The sequence below is a fragment of the Polypterus senegalus genome, chromosome 18 (genome assembly GCF_016835505.1).
Source record: "Polypterus senegalus isolate Bchr_013 chromosome 18, ASM1683550v1, whole genome shotgun sequence".
Classification (NCBI taxonomy): Eukaryota; Metazoa; Chordata; class Cladistia; order Polypteriformes; family Polypteridae; genus Polypterus; species Polypterus senegalus.
The window spans coordinates 52,123,151-52,142,104 of record NC_053171.1 but is presented as its reverse complement, the minus strand read 5'-3'; the positions used below and the strand labels follow the sequence as shown (position 1 = coordinate 52,142,104).

Here is an 18,954-nt window from a genome sequence, read left to right as displayed (position 1 = left end):
GTGAATAATACATTAAAGTTAAGAGTTAAATACTATTGACATCAAAACATTAAAGACATTATTGTAAGGTTTAAGGACTGATCATTCCTTTAAAATGCAGAACAGCAGCACTGAAACACAAACTTTTATGGCACTCCTCTAGACACAGCCACTTTTGAACCACCTACTTATCTGAAATCAATCTGAAATTGTGGATTGATTGACCAAGTAGTATGGTAGACAGTACTTTATGTTATTTCATCAGAATTAAATGGATAGGACTGGCGAGCTTTGTTGGGTTGAAATGGCTTGTACTCGTCTAGACTGTTTTAATGTTCTGTGCTGGTCTAAATTGAGGAGTTTTCCATTTTATCCCATTCAAACACACAACATTTTACTGTGCTTACATAAATACACCAGATTGGCATACTTTCAATTCAGGAGTGTCTTACAATTTAAAATAAATAAATAAATTAATTAATTAAAAAAAAGACACTAAATTCTCTGAGTTTCAAGGAGAATACAGAATAGAATAGAATGCCTTTCATTGTCATTTCACAGAAGTACAACAACATTTTGGTGTGTCTCCTGAATAGTACATACAATAAAAACAGAACCTTCAATAAATTGATCATGCAGTGTCCATCCATCCATTATCCAACCCACTATATCCTAACGACAGGGTCAAGGGGGTCTGCTGGAGCCAATCTCAGCCAACATAGGGTGCAAGGCAGGAACAAACCTTGGGCAGGGCGCCAGACCACCGCAGGGCACAAACAGACACGCCAAGCACACACTAGGGACAATTTTAGGATCACCAATGCACCTAACCTGCATGTCTTTGGACTGTGGGAGGAACCGGAATGCTCTGCATTTTAAACTACACACATATTGGTGTTATTGTTTTATTGGTTTATATTATTGTATAACACAGAAGGTGAAAACGTATAAATAGTGGAGTAGTTCTACCAACAGCTGTTTGGACAGAATAGCCCTCCTCAGCATCCTAAAGAAACAGAGCTGCTTCTGTGCCTTCTTCACCAGAGAAGTTGTGTTAACAGACCACATGAGGTCCTGGGAGAGGTATATGCCAAGGAATTTAAAGCTAGGCACTCTCTCCACTATGTCTCCTTCCTGCCTCCTGAAGATGATATTCGGCTACTTTGTTTTGGAGGTGTTGAGTGCCAAGTTGTAAATGAAGCACCAATGAGACAGTTCACTGACTTAATCTCTATAGGCACACTCATCATCATGTATCAGACCTACCATAGTAGTGTCATCTGCAAGCTTGATGATTGTATTTGTGCGCAATCATGAGTACATAAGTAATAAAGAAGAGGATTCCACACGCAACCCTGTGCAACTCTAGTGCTGGGTGTCAGGGTGACCGGTGGGTCACCAGCCTAACAATCCGTGGTTGGTTTGTTAAGATGTCCCTGATCCATCTACTTGTGGGCTGACTGACACCCAGATTGAGTAGTTTGATTACCATTCTGCTAGGGATGATCATGTTAAGGTGGAACTGAAGTCCACAAATAACATGTCACGCATGCCCCCTGGTGTTCCAAGTGAGTCAGTTCAGTGAGGCAAGCTGTATTAATGGCATGTTTTGTTGACCTGTTGGACATGTATGTGAATTGGCGGTGGGTGGGTGGGTGCGAGTAAAGATTTGATGTGCTACAGGACTAGCTTCTCAAAGTGCTTCATTATAGTGGCAGTGAGAGCCACAGGTCTATTATGATTATGGCTGCTGATTACTGTATTCTTTGGAACTGGTAAAATGATGACAGACTTGAGGCTTCTGGGATTAATGCATTGTGACAGAGAGAAATTAAAGAAGTTGTTGAATAAATGTGCCACCTGATCCACAACGTCTTTGAGTGCCCTCCCTGGAATTCCATTTGGGTCAATGGCTTTCCTTAGGTTTAAACTGTAGCATGCTCTTCAGACATCATTCGTGTGAACACTAAATGACATACTGTTAGTAGCTGATGATGGTGCCATCACGGTCTCTGCCTAAGTCACCTCATTCACCTCAAGTAGCTGAGTTCCTCTGCTAGTGATTCACTGCTGCTGATGGTTGGTTCTTTGCTGTCTTTATAGTTTGTAAGGAGCTCAATGCTTTGCCATATACATTGGGAATCTCCATCATTAAAATGACCATCAACCTTCTGCTTGCAATCTTTTTTTGCATTCTTGATGGCTCTCTTCAAATTCAATCTGGCAGCACTATATTATTCACCATTACCAGAGCTGTGTTGCACTCATTTTGCCAAAATTTGACATCACTGGTCAAGCACAGTTTACTGTTTGGGAAGCATCGAATGTGCTTGCTCACAGTGATACTATCTACACAGTTTTATGTATACAACAGGACAGTGGATGTGTACTCCACTATGTCCTGTTCTGCTAATAGGTCCTAGTGGGTGTGCTTAAAGCAGTTTAATGGAAGCCAATTCAGGCTAGGTCTGAATGATTTTCAAAGTTGGCTTTGTTTTGCTAATAAGATGTCTGTATGCAGGTGTGAGAAAAAGAGATAGGGAGGACTGTTTTCAAATTTGCTTGGTTAAAGTCTTCAGCTATGACAAAAATCCAATCCGATTGAGCAGTCTGTATTACACCTTTAAAACTTGGGGGAAAAAAAAGCAAAAAAAACAGCATGCCTTCTGTTAAAACCAAAGTAAATCCAAGCTGAGTGAAGATCAACTGCTAATTCTTTATTTAGCAGACACCTTTATCCAAGGCATCTTGTAAAACAATCCATATTGCATTCAATCTGTGACATTCAAAAGTACAAATGTGACAAGCAATCTGGAAAAAAATAATCAAAATTGTGCCAAAAAGTGTAGAATTACAGTTATACTCTAGGATAGTAACATAATCGAAAAACGAGGCAAGATAACTTTTCAAACAAGATGAACTTGCTTGACATTTAACTGGAAGAGAGTCTATCCACAGACATCTTAAAAAAAAAACTAGTCGCACCGGCATCAAGCATGTCAGCCATGGACCACTAAAACAGTTTATAGTGAAGAAACAAAAATAAATTATCCTGACAGTGCCAAAAACAAAAATAGGACATTAGAACTTAATTTTAAATAAAAATGAGGGTCAGTACAGCTGAAAAATAAAGTATAATGGACAGACATTTCACCCCAAATCTAAACAATGACTAAATGGAAGCTGCTGCAACAAGCTTGGCTATCCCAGTTGTTCTACTAAACTGTGCACAAGCTGATGATAGCTGCAGACTGTCATCAGGAGCAACACCGAAACCAACTGCTTCTTTCAAGGTATCATATTTTTGCTCTCTGAAACTGACTACAGATTTTACTGTTTGTAAGTGTACTTGCCCTGCAAGACACACAGGTAGGTAGGTACATCTATCAGCTAGCTAGCTAGCTCTTTATTTCTCCCCAAATGTGAATTTGGGTTTCTGCAGAAGCTCTTACATACATAATCTACATTCATACATAAATAAACCACACACATGCATACTGTACATACAGTACAGGCCAAAAGTTTGGACACACCTCCTCATTCAAAGTGTTTTCTTTATTTTCATGACCGTTTACATTGGTAGATTCTCACTGAAGGCATCAAAACTATGAATGAACACATGTGGAGTTATGTACTTAACAAAAAAAGGTGAAATAACTGAGTGTGCAAAGCAGTAATCAGAGCAAAGGGGGGCAATTTTGAAGAAACTAGAATATAAAACATGTTTTCAGTTATTTCACCTTTTTTTGTTAAGTACATAACTCCACATGTGTTCATTCATAGTTTTGATGCCTTCAGTGAGAATCTACCAATGTAAATGGTCATGAAAATAAAGAAAACATATTGAATGAGTAGGTGTGTCCAAACGTTTGGCCTGTACTGTATATACATAGACATTCACTCTATGGTCTGAACACACACCAGAATGACTAAAAAGAAAACATTCCTGACCTGGCTGTTGGAAACATATTTTGCCCCTACAGTGCTACTGCTACTTGTCTTTCAATTTCAAATCTAAATTCATCAAGACTCCATAAAAATTACAATTTTAACTTCTCTGTCATAGTATTTTCATTGAGGACCATGGAAATGTATTGAATTGTGAAGGGGGCAACTAAAGAAAACCAACCAGTTAATCCCCTGTTACTATCCCACACAAGCCTGAAAGGTGTTGGGTGATACTGGTCCCACAAGTGTTATATTTAAGTCATTAATAAAGGATTTACTAAAGCCATACCAAACTACATCTGAAACATCTTTGAAATAATTCTATTTTGGTAATACATCAATCAAAATTAATTGTGTGAACTTCCAACATTTGAACCTTTTCATTTACTATTGTCAATAACCTGCTCATGATTTGCTATACATGGAGAAACACATTTTAGGAGTTTTTCAGATTCTTTATCAATAACACTCACTTGTCTCATATATACATACATTATATACATACATTTTCCTTTTCCCATGCTTGCTTTATTTTAGCCAATTTATTCTTCAAACAGGACTGCAGTGTTACTAATTAACCTGAAAAATGTGTTCAAAAACCAAGGGAGCAGAATGGCCCAACACCCTGGCTTTACCAGTAGAGCGCTGAATTCTGCAGAACATGGAAGAATGCCCAGAGTCTCTGTCCAATATTTTAGAAGTTTTCATTGATAACAGAAATGATGTGCTTCAAAACCACTACTAGACAGAAAAACTTGCTTTCAGAGACAATCTGAGAGGCCTGTAGCGGTGATTCTCAAGTTCAGTCCTAGTGGTTGACTGTGACAGCAGGCTTTTGCTCCAACCAATTTCTTCTTCTAATTGCACTCCTATTGTACCTTAATAACAAATCAGACATAACATCAGAAAATGTGCGAAGCGATACCCCATTCAGCTCAGAATGGATTAAGAATCTGTGGTTTTAGAAGGATAATTCATACTATTAGCCTTGACATATTTTGCTGTTTTTAAATGTTTTGGTTATTTAAGCTATTATTTAATAATAAGCATCCAAGTGGGAAACTGTTAAATAGCTTGTCATCAATTGTAACTAATAAGTTAAAATTAAGGGGAATTACAAAGAAAATGAAAAATATAAAGTAACACATTAAAAAGCATAGTAAAAGTATCTCACACTACTGGAATTTTCTAACAAGAAAAAGGTCAACTAATAATGAGATCACTTTAATGTAAAAATTATTCACAGATTGTGAAACTGTTTGGGGTGAAACCTGCAGCCACAAGGGGACCATGACTGACCTTGAGGATTACTGGCCTACCGTGTTCTGTTTTGATGGTTTAATACAGTCAACGGTGCACGAGGAACAGACACTGGAACACCATGCCAAATCTACACAACAGACACTGGCCAGGCATATGCAAACTGATCATTCAACATTTAAAACTGCTCAACATGCTTGTTTTTTTATTATCATTTAACCACACTGAATAAGCATTCTTGGGCCACTTTTACCGCTAGAAGCTGGAACATTAATTAGCAGTTAAGAGTCTCAAGAACAGTATGGGATTCCCCGTTCAAATTTACAAGAACATCCTATTTATTTCTTCAGCAATGAGAGTTCACAGTTTAAATTTCAGGACATTTAAAAAGAAGAGAGCTGTGGTTTTAATTTTACTGTGTGATTGTATGAATTGTTGTTTGTTTAAAAATCTTACAAGGTTTAATTAAAGCGAAAAAAACTTTTGGTTATTGTTAGTTTTATGTTATTATAGAGTGTGACCTGAAATAAAATTAACGGTTCATGCCTGCTTTAAGATAGTATGTGCCTTGATGATGATGGAAGAATTACAAATGACAGCTGGATGGACTAATAAAAACATCACACTCAGCCCCAGTATGTCCTGCAAACTTAATTGACATAGCTATAGTTGGGCAACCAATCACTTATTCTGTAACCCACATATCAATTTCATTGTCGCAGGGTGATAGTGTCAATACTAACAGCACTAGGATAAAGGCAGGAACCAACCATGAGTTGTGTGAGGAAAGTCTAGAGGGTCATGGGGAGAGTAAGAGGTTACAAACACGGCTTTAAAGAGTTTTCATACATGAGAACTATTACATGTTTCACTGACAATGATTTTTAGATTTTAATTTTGTAAGCACTGAAGCAATATTTTTTATTAACAAAAAATGTTGGCAAATAAATTTGGTACGTGAGCTTGGTAAAGTAAAACAAAATCGACTAACCATATTATTAACAGGAAAACCTACAGTTAAATATGCATTTGAGAAAACAATGCTACTTGAATTAGCAATCTTGTAATATAACATTGACTTTTTACTTCATTAAAAAATATAAAATAAAAAATGGCATTTTTGTAGAAAAATTGTATTTGGACTGATGTGAAACACACTTAAATAAATAAAAAGCAAACTAAACCTTTTTATTATTCTGAACACTTTTAATATTTTTTTTGTGTTAACTGAACAGCAAATCAACTCCAGTCTGTCGTTTCTTCCAAAAGGCTGACAGTAAATTCACATAAATGCGACTAAGTTGGATGGCAAAGCATCTCATGTGAAAATGTCGAAAGTTCTCAGAGTACAGAAATTGAGAAAAAATTCCCCTCTCTGTCAACACAATTTTCAGGATCAATTAGAATTTATGAAAGGTCCACTATCACCTAAAGAGGTTATTTTTTTTTTTTTAAGATGAGTTCCCTTGCAATTACATGCACATTAGGATTCATTATTCTTGGGTTTTATCTTTAGTTGATCTATAAATACTGTATAGTAACTTCCTCCTCAGTTGAGGTAGAGAAAACTATACACGTTTTACTTTTGGAATCATGAAATTTCCAAGCTTTTTTTAAATAACTAACCTTATAAAATAAATTCTTCATTCTGCTCTTCTTTGTAATGTTTCCAGAGCATGTCATAAAGCTCTACAGGCTCCCCCTAAATTACTCTTGTACAAATAAACTAATTTAATGCAATTTCTCATCTTACAACCCACAGGGCAATGTCCTTTACAAAACTGTGTCTGGGCCAGTTTTTAAACATATGCCATTAGCACTAATTATGGATCACCTTCACATTGACTGGGGTGGGATAGTGATGGGCAATCAAAGCCCCAAGCATTCTCACATGGGAATCTTTTTTTGTGCTAAGGGTCAGTCAAATTCTCACGTGTGTTGCTCAGGAGTCTTTTCAAATTAAGAACTGTGAGTATTATGGGTCAGGAAAAATTGTGGAAGAGATGGAAAAGCCCAAGAAAAGTTGAAAGACTGTTGCTTTGAATGTGTTATTTGAAGCGAAAAGGCATAAACAGCCTCTCTGAGCTGACACAGGGAAAATGTCCCAAGTTTACTATGACAAATATTATTAAACAAGTTCTGTAACATTTCATGTATTTTTGGTGTTATATAAGCAACAATGGGAGTTATTTATTGAAGCTTTGATTCAATGCTATTAATGTCCCTGTATCCTACATGAAGCTGTCAAAACATTTTTCATGGATGCCGTAGACATTTCATCATGTTAGTCACACAAAATCAAATCATATACAAGTTTTGTTGTTCATATTGTTCATACATAAAGGATTATATTACACAATATGTTTATGTGTGTTTGTTTATTTTTATATAATCAGTATCAAAACATTTGACTTTTTAAAGCAGCAAAAAGCATTATTTCATGTCCACTTTTTCAGTTCACTTAGGACACAAAGACATAAACAGCTTTAACCGTTTCAATAAAAAAAAAGAAACTCATTATTATCCCATGCTGCTTATAATGCAAAATACAAAAAGTCAGAATTTGAAATCACAATTCAAAAAAGGTGTTACAGCAAATTAACCTCTCTTAATCATCACAAATTATTCTTAATGTATTAAAATGCATATCATATTTACACGTACATAACATTCCTAAAGCTATTTTCTACTATTTTCCTGCTTGCACTATGAAAGCCAGCATACCAGATTTTCATATCCAATAAAAGCACAAATAAAGGATTTAGAATTGACACGGCACACAGACAAACATACAAGCACAATCATGAGCTTGAAAGCATAATCATGCAAATCCCATCATGCAACTGCAGCCCAGGGTCAGTGCTGTACCTGAGCGGAGATCCAATGATGGACGCTGGAGGGGTAGGGTTAGTCCCTGCGTTGTGCCGCCGGCGAACGGCTTGCCGCCTAAACGTACTGCGCTCACGACGAAATGTAACAGTCTCCTCACTCGATGGGGCTGCCACAGTAAGAAAAAGTGTCAACAAGCATAGATGTTAGCTACATTTTCCAGCATCTCTTACAAAGCTAAAAGACATTTCAAAACTAGCTGAGGAAAAATTAACAACTTACAGTTCCATGACGGGGCAAGTACAAGGCAATACACTGAAAGTCTTTGGATTAGTGGCTACTGAGACCAAAAATAGAACATGAAGTAATGCACTGGTAACCTACTTGAGGTACTGTATTTGCTTTATTTTAGCAAACTGTGAATTATACTTGCCCATTTTGAGCATCTTAGTCCTGAATTCCTTTTGCTGTGTCATGCCTTAGCATCTACTGGAAAACACAAACATCTTTCTTGTGATTTAGAGAGCTAACAGCACACAACACAGTACACACAGCCACCATATGAGTGATTGTGGGTATGGACCACTGCCCCCTCCAGGGTTAGCTCCTACCCTGCACTCCTCAGTGCCAGTTGGGGCCCAGTGTTAGCAACCCTTAACTGGATAAAGTGAATAAAGAAAATAATTGTAGGAATTAGTTATTTCTCAGTTAAATATTTCATCTGAATTTTGTGGACATGACAACTAGATGTGGCAATATTTTATTATTTCACAGCCTTTTCTGCCAAAGTAATGTTTGCCATGTCCATATTTTCCCAGGAAAAAAAAAAGATCAGTCTGCCTTTGGCGCCACTATGCAGGACCCTGTCTAACTGCAGCTGAAGATCAGGGGAAGAGAAACACCCCATTATACGATTAAAATGCTAAAAAACAACTAGAATGCAGTTAGAGTCATATTGATTATTTTATAGACAGAAATGTATTTCTCATAAGGGTGAAAATGCTACACTGTAGGATAAGGAACCGGAACAAGACACTGCAGGAAAAAAAACAACACAACTTTTGGGGGCTTCTAGGTTAGAGAAGAAATCAGGTTTGTCAAAGACCTATTGGAGAATAGCTTCTTTAGGGAAAGTGTGCCAATTTAACATGTCAATTTAGACAAACCGCAACCCAAGGGACTAAAGTAATTTATTTTTATTTTTTTTGGCAATTATTTGCTTGACCTTTAAACATTACATTTGGATATCCAAATACAAATAAACTGATAGCATGGGTAAATGCCAAAATGAGATGGGATTCAATGCAAAAGATGTGAATGTTGTGTAGTTCACATCTTAATTGTGCTAAAGAGAAGCATTAATTCCAGCTTATACAACCCTGATTCCAATGAAGTTAGGATGTTGTGTAAAACGCAAATAAAAACAGAATGCAATGATTTTACATTTGGATTTTAAATGGTGACTCTTCATGTTTTACTGACTTGGTTCCATCAGTTAATTCATTTTTAAACTCTCCTTGTCTGACTCGTCATTGGGGGGGCATTGCCACTGTTTTTAAAAGTATGTTCTTGTGTCAGAGCCTTACATGGGGTCCATTTAGCAGCTTTGAACTTCAACTTTTCGAAGTGTGCAGCTCCCCTTCTCTGCTGTTTGCAGTGGTTTATAGACCTCCTGTAATTAATAATATTTTCATTTCTGAATTCTCTGATCTCCTGGCTGATATCACCCTCTCCCATTACAAAGTATTTATTGTTGGTGATTTCAACATTCACGTTTGTTGTCATTCGAAACCATTGGTCAATGACTTTTTATCACTATTGGACTCATTTGATTTTATACAGCATATTAATATGCCAACTCACTCTCTCGGTCACACCCTTGATCTCGTTCTTACTCGTGATATTTCAGTGAATAATATTGATTTATGTGATGTTTCTTTCACTGATCACTTTTCTATAATGATGGATCTGAATATTACTGTTGATGTCCTGACTAATAGCTGTCCCCCACGCTGCTCGCGCTTTTTAAATTCTTCTATTATATCTGATTTTAAAACCATTTTCTCTAGTCTTTATGTGCATGACCAAAATAATGGTATCGATATTTCTGTAGTAAAAATTTAATTCTTCCTGTAAAATGGTTTTAGACGCAATTGCTCCGCCCAAGATACGCCGTAATAAGATAAGACCTGCTCCCTGGCTAAATGAAACTACGCGATCACTGCGCCATGCCTGTCAAACGTTGAAAAAAAAAAAAATGGACTGATTGTCTCTAAACAGATTTTCATGACTTCTCTTTTCAATTTCCAGGCTGAAGTTAAGAAAACGAAACAAGACTTCTTTGCCGATTTAGTATCCTGTCATTCAAAGAATCCTAGGGTCTTATTTAATTCAATTAACACGGCCATTCACCCTCATTCTGTGATGGGATTAAATAGCACTGTTCATTCATGTGAGCAGTTTCTATCATTCTTTGTCAGCAAAACTGATACTATCCGCCGTGGCATTGTTCAAACTGAGTATAAACTTCCTACTGTTAATCATGACATTTTCCTTGAATCCTTTGATCTAGTCTCACTTTCACAGCTAAAAAGAACTATTGACACCCTTAAACCAGCTTCCAGCCCCCTCGATATTGTTCCACCACGTCTCTTAGTGGAAGCCTTTGATGTGTTGGGCCCATCCTTACTAGCGATTATAAATGATTCTATTAGTTCAGGGTTGTGCCCTCATTTTTAAAACATGCTGTAGTCTTTCCCCATCTAAAAAAGGCAGAATTACATCCTGGAGTTTTAGCCAATTTTCCCCCAATTTCCCAACTGCCATTTCTGGTTAAAATTCTAGAAAGAATTACTTATAATCAATTGATCAATCACCCAAACTCCAATAATTTATTTGAGATCTACCAATCTGGATTTAGGCATTATCATGGTGTTGAAACGGCACTCCTGAAAGTGTTCAACGACATCTCTCTTATTACTTACTCAGGTGATGCGGCAGTCCTTCTCCTCCTTGACCTGTCCGCTGCCTTTGACACCACTAACCATGAAATATTGCTGATGCGGCTTGAACATTTTGTTGGGCTTAAAGGGGCTGCTCTTAACTGGTTCAGGTCGTATTTAACTGGTAGACACTTTTCAGTGACTTTTAATTCCTCTCTATCATCTACTGCTCCTCGTAAATATGGTGTTCCTCAGGGATCCATTATGGGTCCTATTTTATTCTCTATATACAGTACCTTCACCCTATTGGAGCGATTTTTAGGAAATTTAACATTTCTTTTCACTGCTATGCTGATTATACTCAGGTTTATATTCCTGTCTGCAACTCTGCAACAAATCAACTCCACAACTGTCTGTCTGAACTAAGATCCTGTATGGCTAATAATTTTCTTGATCTAAATCAAAACAAAATGGAGGTGCTTATAGTGGCTCCATCAGCTAAAGCCCAAGTTGGTCTTGGACTTCTCGGCTCTGTCTTTTCCAAACCTCAAGTCCACAATCTTTGTGTTATCTTTGACAGTAACCTCTCTTTTGAGAAACAAGTAAATTCTGTAATCAAGAGTTACTTTTTCCAACTTCGTCTATTAGGTAAGATAAAGATTCTTTTATCTTCTAGGGATCTTGAGAAAGCTACTCATGCTTTTATTTTTTCTCGCCTCGATTACTGCAACTCGCTGTATTCTGGGATTAACAAATCTCTGATACACAGGTTACAGATGGTCCAAAATGCTGCCACTCGCTTTCTCGTTGGGGCAAGAAATTATGACTCTGTTTCTCCAATTTTAGCTTCTTTACACTGGCTGCCTGTCAGTTTTCAAATTGATTTTAAAATCTTGCTGCTAGTTTTTAAATCTTTACATGGGCTTGCTCCTGCCTATTTATCTGAATTGTGTGTTTTACACCAGCCATCCAGAGTGCTTAGATCTTCTGGTCAGTTGTCTCTGGTTGTCCCTCGTACCAAGTGTAAAACCAAGGGGGACAGGGCCTTTGCAGCTGCTGCACCTCGCCTGTGGAGCTCTTTACCTCATCATATAAAGGAGTCGTCTACAATTGAACTGTTCAAAACAAGATTAAAAACTCATGTCTATTCACTTGCATTCCGTGACCTTCAGTAATACTGATGGTTTCCTCTTTGTGATTATATAACATTATTTCTATTTATTATGTATCTTATGTTCATATATTTTGTTTCTATTTATGTTTTTATGTTATTTGTTTTGTTTTTCTTTTATTCTATTATTGTAAAGCACTTTGGCCACAGCATTACTATGTTGTATTAAATGTGCTATATAAATAAATTGACATTGACAATGTATTTGTTGCTATAGTGCTTTCCTTAACTTGCGTCCAGGCGTCTGCAATCATAGCTTCTTTCACGTTAATTTTAATCTTCTCCTGTCTACAAGTTATGCTGATGAGAATTTTTCTCAGCATTTCCTTGCGATAATACACTTTCAGGGTGTGAATGATGCCCACATCCAATGGCTGAAGCACTGCTGTGCAATTGTTTGGGAGGAAATCAACGCAAATATCGCCTAAATGCGGAAGCATGTTGTGGGCAGCACAGTTATATCAATCAGAAGCCGAATCATCCTTTTCTTCATATTGTGAGGTTTCTGAACTCTTTTGGGATCCCCCTGTATCCCTCCACCCAATGGGAACATCACAATGAAGTGTGTCCCGAAGTGCGATTGCCGCGTCTGTGGAAGATAGATTGTCCATTGCCAGGGCAGGGCAACAGCAAGCTCACAGCGGTGCAGTGAGGCTTCATAGAAGTGAATCCTAAAAGATTGGGGTTGTGCTATAAGTCCCTGTCTTACACCCAAAAACACGAGTCTGAGCCCCAGTACTTTAGTAAAACCAGCTTTATTCAGCTTGAAATAGGAACAGCACGGTTATTTATTGTAGCATGATCTACCACTCTCCTATAAACAGATACAGCAGTCAGGCAGGGTCATGACCAGGTTAGTGGCCAAGTAATCCTGTTCCCTGCATTTACAATATTCCTTGCATGACCCATCGAGATCTTTTCTGTTTGGCGGCAAGCGGCAGCACAGCTGTGAGCCTGCTGTTGCCCCGGCAACAGATAAACAGTCTTTCACAGACGTGGTGATCACACTTCAGGGTGCCCAAGAGAGTTTAGAAACTTCACATTTTCTTGAATGAGTGCCACATTAATAGGAATGTTTCTTGAACAAGCATCACTGAACCACATGAAAACAGCTTTTTGGACGTCTTCAAATGCAGCAGTTCACATACGTTTGCAAGCCAAGATTTTTCTTCTTTTTTTTTGCTCGGTCTTTCAAAAATGTTGACAATGTCAATGGCAAAATTCCGAATTCACTGGCAACGTATTTTTCCTTTATTTCCTCTATTTCGTGTCTACCATTTCTATAGGAGGGAGACAACGAGTTAAATTCTAATGGATGATTCTAATGGGTTTTTCAGAGAGGTTTTTCAAATGTTGACGAGCAATAAGCAAAAGGTATCACTGAAAACAAAAACAATGTTTCTGTTTGGGGATCGTTGTGCACAACCGAGCTGCAACCACAGAACTAACTGCTCTGTGAATGATTCATTCAGACATTTCAAGGTCTTTTGGGTACTTTGTTGTAATGAAAGTATCTGCTGAATGTATTTCGTAGTAATGAGATATCTATAGATGTGTGTCATATGGGGAAACTGTCGGACCATAAAAATACTTCGTTGTAATGAAAATTTCATTGTAAAGATATTCGTTGTAACAGAATTTTACCTGTATTTATATTTTCAAGAACACCCCAGAGGACCTTTAACTAATAACCTCAGAGATCAATTAATGTATTCTTTATGCCACCTGAGAGCCTCACTTGACAAATGTTTAAAAATGTCATTATTCCTTATCTGTAGCTTACATTTGATCAGAAACATTTTGTGTTACAAACGTGCAAAAGAATAAGAAATCAGGAAGGGGGCAAATAGTTTTTCACACCACTGTATGTTGCTCTGCTTATAACGTAGAAGTGTGGCCATGCACTGATTTCCTGTTACTAGAACTGGTTGAATTCTGTATCAATTTACGTATCTTTTTACCCTTCTAAAATATCTTTATATTAAAATCTTTACATAAACAGATGTCCAAAAGTCTTATGCTCTATATTAAAGTATTAACACCTTGGTGCTTACACAACTAAACTGCAGATGACAGTTTTTAGCTATTCATATTTTATCAAGAGAAATACATTTATTTACATTTAAAATAGACAAATTTGGCTATTAAGCTAACGAGCCTGTTTACTAGGCAAGAAAGGTCATTTTTATTCTTTACAGATTCTTTTCTAATTAAAACTGTGAGCTGCAGTGTTAAACACAAGTTCGCTCACTGTTCTCACTCACACAAGGAGTGTCCATTTTAATAAAAAGACAACATACAGAAAATTCTGTGTTTTTGACAGAAACTGATACCTTTTACCAGGAAACCATCAAGCCGATTCAAAAATACAGCCAAGATATTCCTAGTGTGTATAATGGACATTACAGCTTGAAACAACTGATTTTTCATTTATTATTCATATATGATGTCAAAGTTCCATTTTCATAAGCCAAATCTTCTCAATGTCCTAATGATAAACTCCCTACTTTACCCTTAATTAGTCATTGTAAATGTAAGTTATTAGAGAAACCTTTAGAACTGCTGAAACCCTTATTTTGCTCACTTGGGTTACAAGGTACTGGTATTAATAAAGTTCATTTCTGGATTCAAAAATGGCCAAAATGAAACAGCCTTCTCAAGAAAAATGTCAGCACTTTGTTTTTTGCAGAATGATGAGTATTCCATGTGACAGACTGCCAAGAAACTGAAGATTTCATACAAAAAGGTATCTATTACTATCAAGAAAAAAAAATGGGGCTTTACAGTCAGTCAGATGTGAATAATAGATTTTAAAAGTCATTTCAAGCAGTAATAGCAATTAGAAAGACTAGTAATGCTTTGGTAGTATTTTGAAATCAATGCCATGGTACCAATGTGCCGATCTTTTCTCTTCTGCACTTGCCAAAGATTCATTCCGACCTTGCTTCTATCAATTGAACTTATCATTGATGCTAATCTTGTTATTTATAAATTTAAACAATGTAGCACAGATGTACTGCCTTGAATGACCCAAGTACAGACAGGTCCTGGTTTCTGTTCCTGATACTGTGTAAGTCAGCAATTGTTTTAAAATTGTTTAGTAATGGAAATAATATAAAAAATAATTTTATTACATATTTTACTGAACGTTACAGACTTTTAGTTAACAGTGACACAACATAGCTACACATTAAATGTCAAAATACAAATTTACCCTAGACTGAAGCATGACTATATCCAGTATTTTAACTTGATGTTTAAACAAGCAAAGAGGTGTACAGTTTGTTTTATAATGACACATTACTTCATAATGTTGGAAAATACATCATTTTGGCAAGAAAACCAACCATGAACTGACCATTGTGAGACATGTACTGTGCCACCTCTCTCTCCCAGCAGTGTACCCCCTGAAATGGCAAAGATGCAAGGTGTACAAAGGACACTGGGGTTTAAAAGCAGCAGGGTCTGCTGGCTTACCTGTGATAGGGCTTATTTCAAAGCCACACACACCTTTAGTTACATTAGGTGAAACATGGAAAGAATAGTCCACACTGATTGAAGACGGTAACAAATTACGTTAGTGATAGCTTCTACATATTCAGATAGCTTCTACATATTCATCCACTTAAAAAATAGGTGAATAAAAACAAGTTGCAACATGAAAATCACATAAAATTAATTCGAATATAACATTTTTGGGGTTTATTTGATCGGTCTTGTCTGTGGATTTTTATCACCACACATACATTGCAGAATTACATAACCCATCTCCCATCTATATAGGGAAAGCCACGCAACTCCCAAGTCACATCTTTTACAAATTCAGACTCTTATCCTCATGTCAATCTCATTTATATTAATCATCTCCTGTAATCCTATACAGCACTAACTCTTATGTGTTAACCAACACATAGAGTCTATGTAATCCTGTCAGGAATTGTCAAATGAAAAAGCTTGCAGATTCTACCTGCTCACTGGATACCTCTGTTGAGACATTAGCACATTACACTCAAATAAATGAAATCTAAGTAAGTGAAAAGTTTTTATATCAAGCAATTAAAGCTAAATTTTACTTGACAAGATTTCCTAAAATAAGTGAAATAATTCTGTATAGAAATATATAGGGTGGTCCAGATCTAATTATGCAATTTTCATTACGCTATAACTTACTAAGTTTATTACATAGAAAATCACCCGAAAAATCCCGGACCATCAAGAAGTGTGCAAACTGACAACATGAGGAATTGTTTTTGCTCCAAACTGGAATTGTCCCCGCATAAATCAAAGTCATCCAGACGATCTGGATCAGCATAATCAGATCTGGACCACCCTGTATGATTAGTCAAAATACAGTGTATATAAAACAAGATTTAAGGACTTGACATAAAAACTTTTCACTTGCTTAGATTTCATTATTTGCAGTGTAGCAGATACTTTAGAAATGCAAACAAATTCTCATCTTCTGGAAACAGGTTATACTGGTAGCAGACTCCTTAAAAGATAATTAATGGTTAATCTCTCTAGGAGTGCTACTTCTCTTGGAAAAACACCAACAAGATAAAACATTTTTCTGAGCAAAGAACGGCTGCTAATAAAATACATAAAAATTCTGGGTGAAGTCCACTATGGTATAAAAGTTGGAAGTTAACTTGTTCGACATTATCATCTTTTTCACAAGTCTACAACTCAGTTAAGCTTCAAACCGAAGGCACCAATGAAATTGTGAAATTCAGCTGCACAAAACTATTTAACGAGTCAGGGGGGAGTAAACATTCTCCCTTCTAAGCAGTTGTCTGAATAAATTATTTGAGTTAGGTTATTTCATTTATTCACTGTCTTTGTGTATGATTACTGAAACCTTTCATGAGACTGGGGTGCAAGAGTGATTTACCTCACTTAGTGAATGCAGCTCCCTTCCCTCAAGTAGCAATGCGTTAAACAATATCCTGTACATGTGACAATAAACTTCTAATAACCCCATAAATATTTATAATAAACTGAATTCATAAAATTAGTACTTTGATGCTAACAAAGAAAGGAAGAAAATAGGATCCTCTGAAAACCTTTGTTTTTTGGAGGCATTTAATAGTTAAGATTTCTAAGTTTCTATAAGTTTATCAGGTCAGTGTGTACACAGTTCAGTGAAATTCTTACTGGCATGATCTAATTAATATACTACAGGGTGGTCCAGATCTAATTATGCAGATCAAGATTGTCTGGATGACTTTGATTTATGCGGGGGCGATTCCAGTAGCCAGCAAAGACAATTCTTCATGTCATCAGTTCGCACACTTCTCGATGGCCCGGGATTTTCCGGGTGATTTTCTATGTAATAAATGTAATAAGTTATAGCGTAATGAAAATTGCATAATTAGATCTGGACCACCCAATATGTGCTGCAACACTCCAGTAATATGCTTTTCAGATCTTTATAATTAGAGCATCAGCATTAAAATCAGCACATCAGGTCTGAGATCCCTCTCTGTTCATAATGCATTCTTTAAAAAGTTCACTATAGGATTTAACATCATACAGCATTTAATTTGCCTTTCCACTATCCTATTACATTAACCAAAACTGCCTTGAAGAAGAATTCAAAACAATTTGAAATACTCTGTTATTTAAGACTTTTTTTTGTTGCAAGATACTCTTAAATGGTTAGAATTGTAGCTGGTCTGGTGAAAGTTATAAATAACTTAACAGGCAAATAAAGACTGCCTAGACAAACCATAAAGAAACACTGTTAATCAATAAAGACATTAACACATATGTATGTATTTTCAAATCAGGCCCAAAACAAAATTATACAGTATGAAATAAACATTTATCTTGAGCTCATTTCTTTAAAGCATGACTAACCCAAAGTCCACATTCTAAATATTATGTGCATTACAATTATTTAATTGTCTCTTCAGATATAAACAAACACCTGGTTACATTTCAAACTAAATATTGTAAAACAAGCATTTGCTTTCCTGTCTTTCTTACAATGTCAAGACAAGAATTAAAACAAGGTTTTTTTTGTTTACCCTCAACTAATATTGACATCCTTGTTAAATAAAAGCAAAATGAGCTCTGAATAAAAAGTCTTCATTGTTTATCCTCTTGAGCTTTCATTCACAATTTTAACAAAAAAATAAATCTTTAATCTAAGTAAAACAACTGAAAGAAAAAGAAATTCTCATCATAGAGAAAATATTTTTCTCAAAAATATTTGTGCCATAATTATCAATGCCCCTTCACTGAATAGTTGGTGCAGCCTCCCTCTGCCTTCTTCTCTAATGCTTAATTAGGTTAGAGAACACATGGGCAGGGGGTTTTACGGCTATTCCTTAAAACGGCATCTTTCCAGATTCTTCAGATTTTAAGGTCCGGTGTTCTCTTCAGCTCATCCAATAGGTTTTCCAATACTTTACGGCAGGGCATGGCTAAACTTTGATTTTGTGGTCAATTAACCACTTTGGTGATGATGTGGGCATGTGCTGTGGCTCACCCTTCTCCTGGAAGATACAACCAAGGTTTAATGTAAGCTTCCTGGCAGAAGCAGTCAGGTTCTGATTAAATATATGCTGATAGATGATGTAGTTCATGATATCATATATCCCAATAAGTTGTCCAGGACCTTTGGGAGAAAAACAGCTCCACAACATCAATAATCTACTAGGATACTTTACAGTAGGGATAATGTACTTTTCTATATGTGCCTATGCCAAAGCCATCTCTTCTTTTTGTTGCTTAACGCTCTGTTTTTGTATTTTCTGATGAAAGAACGCAAGCCCAATGAAAGTGGTAGTAACGTCAAGCAAACTGCAGGTACTTGAGTTT

General features: G+C 36.4%; 1 protein-coding gene across 4 annotated transcripts in view; it reads right to left on the bottom strand.

Annotated features, from left to right (window-relative positions):
* The window catches only part of pcnx1 (pecanex 1), a 171,304-nt gene that overhangs the window by 103,102 nt on the left and 49,248 nt on the right, over positions 1-18,954 (bottom strand). For 2 of the 4 annotated variants that reach the window (XM_039741437.1, XM_039741438.1), the window contains exon 7: positions 8,056-8,185. The exons of the other annotated variants lie outside the window; for them this stretch is intronic. In XM_039741437.1, coding sequence (XP_039597371.1) covers positions 8,056-8,185 — 130 coding nt within the window. The remainder of the gene's footprint in view (positions 1-8,055; positions 8,186-18,954) is intronic. 4 annotated transcript variants of the gene reach the window in all.